General features: G+C 41.1%; 1 protein-coding gene across 5 annotated transcripts in view; it reads left to right on the top strand.

The window, feature by feature from the left end:
* The window catches only part of WDR33 (WD repeat domain 33), a 64,795-nt gene that overhangs the window by 40,680 nt on the left and 15,098 nt on the right, over positions 1-9,017 (top strand). For 2 of the 5 annotated variants that reach the window (XM_018563496.1, XM_018563497.1), the window contains exons 8-15: positions 275-429; positions 632-710; positions 794-904; positions 989-1,083; positions 1,689-1,775; positions 1,852-1,991; positions 2,398-2,550; positions 4,272-6,104. In XM_018563496.1, the coding sequence (XP_018418998.1) occupies positions 275-429; positions 632-710; positions 794-904; positions 989-1,083; positions 1,689-1,775; positions 1,852-1,991; positions 2,398-2,550; positions 4,272-6,104 (2,653 nt within the window). The remainder of the gene's footprint in view (positions 1-274; positions 430-631; positions 711-793; positions 905-988; positions 1,084-1,688; positions 1,776-1,851; positions 1,992-2,397; positions 2,551-4,271; positions 6,105-9,017) is intronic. The other 3 variants (XM_018563500.1, XM_018563499.1, XM_018563498.1) reach the window with 3 other exon arrangements.

The raw sequence follows: 9,017 nt of genomic DNA, 5'->3' as shown, positions 1-9,017 counted from the left end.
GTGATTGTTGTCACCCTTTTCTCCTCTCCCTCTTTTTATGAATCAATGCTGTTACATGTTTATTTGCCGTTATGAGGGGAAACCCTCAAAGGCAGTTCTTCCCATATAATTAGAAAATGGTTATGGCCATACAGGTATGATACTGCATGGAGTAAATATTCCAGCAGCAAAGCATGACATTTTCTGTAGCTTGTTCTTGCTTTTTGTATTCTTGTCAACCCTTATACAACATTCATATACAGTAGCTTATACTTTTTCATTCTATCTCAAATAGACATGCTCACAAGAATACTGTAATGGAGGTAAAGTGGAACTTGAATGGAAATTGGTTACTTACAGCATCACGTGATCATCTTTGCAAACTTTTTGATATCCGCAACCTTCGTGAAGAACTGCAGGTGTTCAGAGGCCACAAAAAAGAAGCTACAGGTCAGTCTATCCTTAATTTTTTCCCAAGTTAACACAAAAATGTTTAGTCAAAAATATCACGCAAAGTGCAGTGACATGCAGCAATCAAACAGAACATATTGAAGTGAAATCGGTACATCTGATAGGATCTCATTGTTGCGACAGGTACTTTCCTTTCTTGACTAGAAAACCATGAACTGATGTTGATTTTTTCCTCTTTTAGCTGTGGCCTGGCATCCAGTACATGAAGGTCTTTTTGCTAGTGGTGGCTCTGATGGTTCTCTTTTGTTCTGGCATGTTGGGTATGTATTTCATATGTTTGTCTAATGGTGGCTCACACTTGATTTCTCATTGCATTATTAAAATAATTGCTCCTTTATCATAGGGTGGAGAAAGAAGTAGGTGGCATGGAGATTGCTCATGAAGGAATGATATGGAGTCTTGCTTGGCACCCTCTTGGACATATTCTGTGCTCTGGATCCAATGATCATACCAGGTATATTTCATCTTTTGTTATTTACCTACTGGAAACCAGTCAAATGATGAATATGCATGATGCTTATCCTAAATTTGTATCTAGCAAATTCTGGACCAGAAATCGTCCTGGAGACAAAATGAGAGACCGTTACAATCTGAACCTTCTCCCTGGAATGTCAGAGGATGGCATGGAATATGGTAACCTTCATGTGTACACTAGCTGTGATCCTTGGCAGTGTTATTACTGTGTGTCTGTTTAGTGTTGAATGACTGCCCTGTGTCCCCCTGCTTCTGCGTTCTTGTCAATGTGGTTGGTAACCCACAATGCTAACGAATGGATCCTGGTCATCTCCCTTTCACCATGTGTTTTCAAATTCTAAAGAAAACATTTATAACACTTTCTTAGATTGTGAATAGTGTAATTTCTCCTCTTTTAATGTATTTTTAATCTACACGTGGACTTTTCCGAATGCAAATTTCATCATTTGGTATTGTACCAGTTTTTTTTTGTATTTTGTCCAGTAAGTGGTTGGGGAAATGATGTGTTACCTAAGTAATAAGCAGAAATTGTCCAGCACTCAACCTTCACTTATTTTGTAAACATCCCATCTAATGTGTTCTAAACCTTCAGCCACCATGCATATAAATTGAGTGGTTAAAAGTGAAGTAATTGCAGCCACATATAAGCATTTCATCCTCAAATTTCCAAGCTTGTATCGTAATCTTGTTTTCTTATAGTTCTTAAAAGTATGAGTGTACAACATGTAAAACCTTAACAAATATAATGCGTTCTCTTCCTTCAGATGATGTTGAGCCAAACAATCTTGCAATTATTCCAGGAATGGGTATTCCAGAACAACTGAAAATAGCTATGGAACAAGAACAAATGGGTAAGGAAATGTAAGAGTTGTTATTAGCTCATCTATGTTGGATACTGTGTGTGACATTCCTTTATGCATTTTCTAGGGAAAGAAGAGGCAAGCGCGGTGGAGATGACCATACCTGGCTTAGACTGGGGAATGGATGAGTTGATGCAGAAAGACCAGAAGAAAGTTCCGCAGAAGAAGGTCCCATATGCGAAGCCTATCCCTGCTCAGTTTCAACAAGTTCGTGCAAAACCTTTTTATAACAATTTTTAGAATTTCTTTTTCCCGTGAAATGCTTTTAGAAATGGACTTGTTGGGGTTTAAAATTAGCAGCCGTGAGCTCAGACAAATGTGAATGGGATAGATTTTTTTTTTCTTATGCCGCTGTACATACTTTGTGACTTCTGAGGCGATAACGTTCAGTTCTGCCCAACTGAGGTGGTCATTATAAGGGGTTCTTCATTGATTTACATTCGTCAAGCAGCAGAAAAATAGTGACTCCATTGTATTTTGAGGGGTAGCTGTAGATGCTGATCTGGCAATCGTGCCCTAGTTCAATTTATTTATTTATACCATACTATAACATTTCTTATTAGGTCACCTTAAAACCAGCAATGACCAGTTTGTCTTTTTTTTTTATTCCTAGGCTTGGTTACAGAATAAAGTTCCTCTTATGCCATCTTCAGAAACTGCTCCTGAACGGAAAGAAGAGGTGAAACCTGATGAGAAGAAGAAGAACCAGGCTGAGATTGAGCAGGAAATGGCAGCACTACAGTATACAAACCCCCAGCTGCTGGAAGTATGTTTTTCAATGCTGATAATCCTTCATATTTTATAAATACAGCATTATAAGATGCTTCACTTGTTAAACTGAGCACAATGTGAATATAATTGTAAATGCGAGCATTTGCTAGTCTTATCTGCTTGCCGCTATGTACACATACTGTGTAGATCAGTCTTTACACACCTCAGCCATTAGAGTGATTGACAAAGTCTAAATGATCATGTACTTCCCATCATGTACTAACCTACTATGTAGGTTAGATTTATTATAATATAACCCAAAATAATGTTTAAATGCACCCACTAACATCCATCAGTATACCGTATCCTTCCGTATGTACCCGGCGTATAAGACGACCCCCGATTTTTGGGGGGATGTTTTAAGGTCTCAAAACCCGTCTTATACGCCAGCAAATACAGTACATATATTAGCCAATATGGAATTGGGCAAAACCAAAGGAGGTTTTTGCTTTAGATGTAGTTAGGCTTTCATGATATTTCTGAGAAAAAAATTATATATATATATAAAAAAAGGGAATTGTACAGCTTCACCTGTACAGGATGTGGGTCTGCTATGCTTTCCTATTTGATGGTGGGAAAGCACAAAGATATTTCTGTCTAGCTATATTTCTCACAACTGCCAAATGTTCCATTTTCCTAATTTGTAACTTTTTACTTTACCAATCCAACCAAAACATGAAGCACTTAATTTACTTGAATCATGTGTGTAATTTTCAGTGATATATATTTATTCATAAAAAATATTTTATGTGTAACTCTAGTTTTGTTGAGTAAATATAGTCCCTTCTAGGTAATCTATATACTTTGCAAGGATTTTAGCAAACTTTAATGTAGATTCCTACCCTTTTCTTAGGAAATTGTGGTTTCCTTGCCCTTTACCATGCCCTTTCCAGACTGATTTCTGAATGGGAAGGTCAGCTCTCAGTATATCCACCTGAGCATATCTCAATGTTCTAATGAGGAAAGCTTCAGTGTCTAAATCTCTTTAAAAGTACACAAGCCTTATCTCACCAAAAATAAAACGCCTATTGCGGTGGGAGTTGGGGGAAGCTGTTCTCAGTACAGACTTCTGAGAAAACCAGTGAGTCAATCATACAGGCAGGAGATTACATTTTTCGTGAGTATAGCCTGCCTTAAGGTTCCCATACTATAAGTGGGCAAAATTGGACAGTGTCAGAAAATGACAGTGGTTGCAAATTGAAATGGGATAGTGGAGTTTTACCTTAAGCTCGGAGACAAAGCATTTTAAATGCTACATAATCCATTTTGTGATTCAATAATGCTAACTTTTTTTTTTCCATTCCAGTTTGCAGGCAGCGGTGACTTTCTGTAGCCACCAAAAAAATGTCTTCCTTGCAGCACCAGTCACTTTGACAGCATTTCCCAGAATCTGTCTCCCTGTTCCTTTAATTGGCTCACTGCCTCTCACACATCTAAACAGTTTGTGTGCTTGTCTTTTTATTGGTATTTTCAATTTTTTTTTTAATGTTCAATTAGGGCTACTTGTCTTAGGACAAAGTTATCCAGGTACACTGCTGCTTGTTCTATATCTTATCAACACTGTCACTGAAGCCTTTGCCTTAGCGACATGTTCCCTTTTAGAGTGAATCATTTTAGTTAGTGGAGTTCTTCTGTGAATTGGAACATTTAGATTTACTTTGCTAGTGTTGCATGTTAATACATTCATGGATTTTTTTTTTTTTTTCTTCTTTTTAGCAACTGAAAATTGAAAGAATAGCCCAGAAGCAGGCAGAGGCTCCAGGCCAGGCACAGGGACTTGCTTCTCCTATGGGTGTACCTACTCAAGTTCCTTCTGCTTTCCCACCTGGCCCACAGACTCAACCTCCAATAAATTACCAGCAACCTCTTCCACCCCAGCAGATGGCAATGAACATGCAACCTGGCCCTCAAGGACAGTTTAGACCACAAGGGCCTCAGCTATCTGCAGGACCACAGGGTTTCATGGGTCCTGGACCACAGAATATAAGACCCCAAGAAATGCATCCTGGAATGCCTAGACTTCCTCATGGACCAATGGGACCCCAGGCTAATCAAGGGCCACCAGGTCATTTGGGTCCTCAAGGGACACCAGGTCCTCTGGGAGTACAGGCCCCTCATCATGGCATGCAAGGAGCACCAGGTCCTCAGGGACCACTTATGGGGGTGGCTCCCAGGGGAACCCAGGGTCCACATGGACTACGGGATAATCAGGGGCCTAATCAAGGTATGCTAATGGGACATCCAGCACAAGACTTAAGAGGTCCTTCTGGACCATTGATTGGACATGGACCAATGGAAATGAGAGGCCCTACAGATATGCGTGGACCTCAAGATATGAGAGGACCTCCTGACGTTCATGCACCACAAGATAGGAGAGGCCTTTCCGACATGAGAGGTCCTCCTCAGGATATGAGGGGGGGACCAGATTTGCATGGATCTCAAGATATCAGGGGTCCCCCGGACTTGCGAGGACCGCCAGATATGCGTGGCTCTCAGGATATAAGGGGACCACCAGACATGCGAGGCCCTCAGGATATGAGGGGGCCATCTGATATGCGTAACTCTATTGATATGCGAGGCCCTTATGAGATACGAGGCCCTCCAGACATGCGTGGTCCCCAAGACATTCATGGACCCCAGGATATTCAAGCTCCCCCTGATGTGCGTGGACCCCAGGATATGCGAGGTCCTCCAGACATGCGTGGACCTCCAGAGATGCGAGGTCCACCTGACATGCGAGGGCCTCAAGATATGCGTGGTCCCCCTGACATGCGTGGACCTCAGGATATGCGTGGTCCCCCAGACATGCGTGGACCTCAGGATATGCGAGGTCCACCTGATATTCGTGGCCCCCCGGAGATGCGCGGGCCCCAGGATATGCGAGGTCCTCCTGACAGAGGACCACCAGAAATGCGTGGCCCACAAGATATGAGGGGTGGTCCTGAAATGCGTGGCCCTCAAGATATGAGGGGTGGTCCTGAAATGCGTGGTCCGCAAGATATGAGAGGAGGTCCTGATGTACGTGGCCCACAGGATATGAGAGGTGGTCCTGATATGAGAGGGCCACATGATATGAGGGGTCCCTCTGATATGCGAGGACCTCATGATATGAGAGGGCCACCAGAAATGCGTGGTCAGCAGGATATGAGGGTTCCACCAGAGATGCGAGGTCCTCAGGATATGAGGAGATCTAGTGATATTAGAGGATCGCATGACTTGCGCGGTCCCCAGCATATGAGGAGTACATCAGACTCAAGGGGCTCATCGGATATGCATGCGTCTCAAGACCTGCGAAGTCCTCAAGATATGAGGGGTCCTCAGGATTTGCGCAATCTTCAAGACGTTAGAGGACCTCCAGATATGGGTGGCCCTCATGAAATTAGAGGTCCTCAAAGCAGAGGGACAAATTTAGGACTACCTCAAGATACTCGTGGACAATCAGTGACCCAAGGACAGCCAGGAAATTCTCAACAGAACCCACAGAGGGCTTCCCACCCCCCACCACAGAAAGCCTCTTTATTGGGAGATGGTCCTAGGCCTTTCAACCAGGTAACTGCCTTTAATACTGACAGGAAATATTTTGCTAGGAGACGTCAGTATTAAAGGGTAGCTGAATTTATAAATGTAAGTCCCACCTCTTCCTGCCATTCTCCTGATCATGTTTATAATTAATAATATAGGACTGAGATGCACAAAGGATGAACTGCTCACTGCACAGCCTGTGCACAGCCTGCCAATGGCCAGACAGCATTTCCAACAGTTGGTGCCCTGTTCTTTCTTGACTTTGGGCCTAGCCAATAATGGTATCCCATGGTATTGGCCAAGCAAGGTACAGGCCAGCTGTTTTTCACTTTTGCCAAGCCCAACACCTTGTTGCTGAGTTGAATATGGATTTAAGGAAGAGCAGGGTTCCACAAGCTGGAAATGCTTTTAAGCTGTATCACAATGGACAGTTAGGAGATTATTCGTCTGCATCTGAGCTATGTCATATGTTTTACAAAGTTTAATTTTGATGGCACGGCGGGATAGGCTAGCGGATTTAATTTATAATTTCACTTACCCTTTAATTTTGAAAATATTAATGGTAAAGAAATGACAAAAATGTGCATCTACACTCTGTCAAGACGCTTTAGGAGCAGTTTAACCGATACCAGTCTATTTGACAATTTTAGTAACATGCGATTAATTTAAAGTAGACTGTATTCTGCAAACATACCTGATTTAACAATCTGAATGTAGAAGGCACAGTGTTCTTTCCATACTAAAGTGCCTCTCTTTATATTCTAACCTTGCATCTGAAGACCATTGCCAAATGCTTTGAAGTTTCGGACCTTGCTTTATTCAATTACGTTTTCTGCAGGTGAATCTGCTGAACCCTACAATGTCTGTTGTCAGTGTTAAGTAAAAATATATTTATATGGCTTATATTTATAAAAGAAAAAGGTACTGCATCTTCAGTAACAATAAATTTTACATTTTTTGCATCAAGTGAAGTCTGTATTATGAAAGGCCTCTTATTTCAGGTGGATGTCTTATCGTCTTATGACAGTATATTTTAGAGCACAGCTGTCTGGCTAGCAATAGAAGGAACTAACCCTTTGCTGAGGAAGGTAAAGGATAGTGTGCAGTAAAACCCTGTTACTTGGCCTGACTACAGTAAGCTGCACTCAATCTGTGGCTGGTATGGGTTACTGCACATCCTAGCCCTTTTCTAACCCTATTTATTAAAGTGCTCTAAGGCTTAAAGTGACATTAAACCCTCAGATTTTTTAACAAACCAATACTGTAATGTGTACCTTACTGTAATGCATGGTAGTTTTCCTTCTCTTTGCTGCTCTTCCTTTTAAATCCTCATGCTTGGGGAGAACTTCCCTTTGCAGCTGAAATGCCTCTTCCTGTAGTGCTGGCTCAGGTTGCAAACCTACACACACAGACACCATGTAGCCATTCCAAAGACAAGGCAGTCTGCTGCAAAACAGAAGTTCTGCCCAGCATGAGAACGGATACAGATTTAAAAGGAAGAGCAGCAAAGAGAAGGGAAACAACCATGGATTACAGTAAGGCACACATTACAGTATTGTTTTATGTTAAAAAATCTGAGGGTTTAATGTCACTTTAATTCACAAAGCTAACACACCAGGATAAGTATCTTTAGTTTAAAAAAAAAAAAGTTTTCTTGTCAATTAAGAGACAAGTTATACTGCTGCCTACAGGTGGTTTAGACACTGGCAAGGTTTAGACATAACCTTGCCTATACCCAGCATGCCTCAGTTTTTTTTTGCTAGTGTCTTTAGACACTAGGAGGTTGGATGCATTTTCTAGTGCTTCATGGACTTTCTTCCTCACTAACTTTAATCAAGATTGTTTGCTACATCACTGCTTGAGCTGTTTTCTATGTACAATGCCTTGCAAATGGCTATACCACTTTGTAGGTGCAAATCATTTTTATTGTGACACAAACAATAATTAAGAAAAAAAAAATCTTGTGTGCATAAATATTTACCCCTAAATGTCAATACTTTGTAGAGCCACCATCTGCTGCAATTACAGCTGCAGGTCTCCTGGGGTATATCTCTATTATTTTAGCACATCTAGCCACTGAGATTTTAGCCAATTCTTCAAGTTCCTTGTGCCACCGTTTCTATAGTGGACTGAGGTCTGGGTTTTGGCTAGGTAATTTGAAGTCATTTGAATGATTCCCTTTTAAACCACTCCAAGTTAGCTTTAGCAGTATGTTTAGGGCCATTGTCCTGCTGGAAGTTGAATCTCCATCCCAGTCTCAAATCTCTGGCAGACTGTATTTAGTGTCATCCATTTTTCCTTTAATCCTGACTAGTTTTCCAATCCCTGCTAATGAAAGGCATCCCTACAGCATAATGCTGTCACCACCATACTTCACTGTGGGAATGGTGTTCTCAGGGTGATAGAAAGTGTGATGTGCGTTTCCCATGATGGCCAAAAAGCTAAATTTCCATCTCATCTGACCAGAGAACCTTATTCCATGTGTTTGTGGAGTCTGCTGTATGCTGTTTGGCTAACTCCAAACATGTATTCTTCTTTTTTTAAACCACTCTTCCAAAAGACCCCACTCTGTGGAGTGTATGGCTTAGGATGGTCCGATGGACAGATACGCCCATATCTGCTGTGGATCAGTGCAGATCTTTTAGTGTTATGTTTGGGTTTATGTTGCATTTCTGAATAATGCCCTTCTTGCCTCCTCTGTGAGTTTTGGCGGATGGCCTGCTCTGGTCAGGTTTGTATTAGTGCCATATTCTTTCCGATTTGTTACAATGGATTTAATGGTGCTTTGTTGAAAGTTTGGATTTTTTTTTTTTTAATAACCCAAGGTAAATATACACTATACATTATAAGGACATATATATGGGTTTTTTATGTGCCAAAAATTATATTCTTTTCATATAAAAAAAATAGCTTATTTTGTTAAAAAAATAAATATATATA

Source organism: Nanorana parkeri, unplaced genomic scaffold (assembly GCF_000935625.1).
Source record: "Nanorana parkeri isolate BGI_ZX_2015 unplaced genomic scaffold, ASM93562v1 scaffold667, whole genome shotgun sequence".
Classification (NCBI taxonomy): domain Eukaryota; kingdom Metazoa; phylum Chordata; class Amphibia; order Anura; family Dicroglossidae; genus Nanorana; species Nanorana parkeri.
The sequence above is the reverse complement of the archived record's forward strand: the minus strand, read 5'-3'. Positions and strand labels throughout refer to the sequence as shown.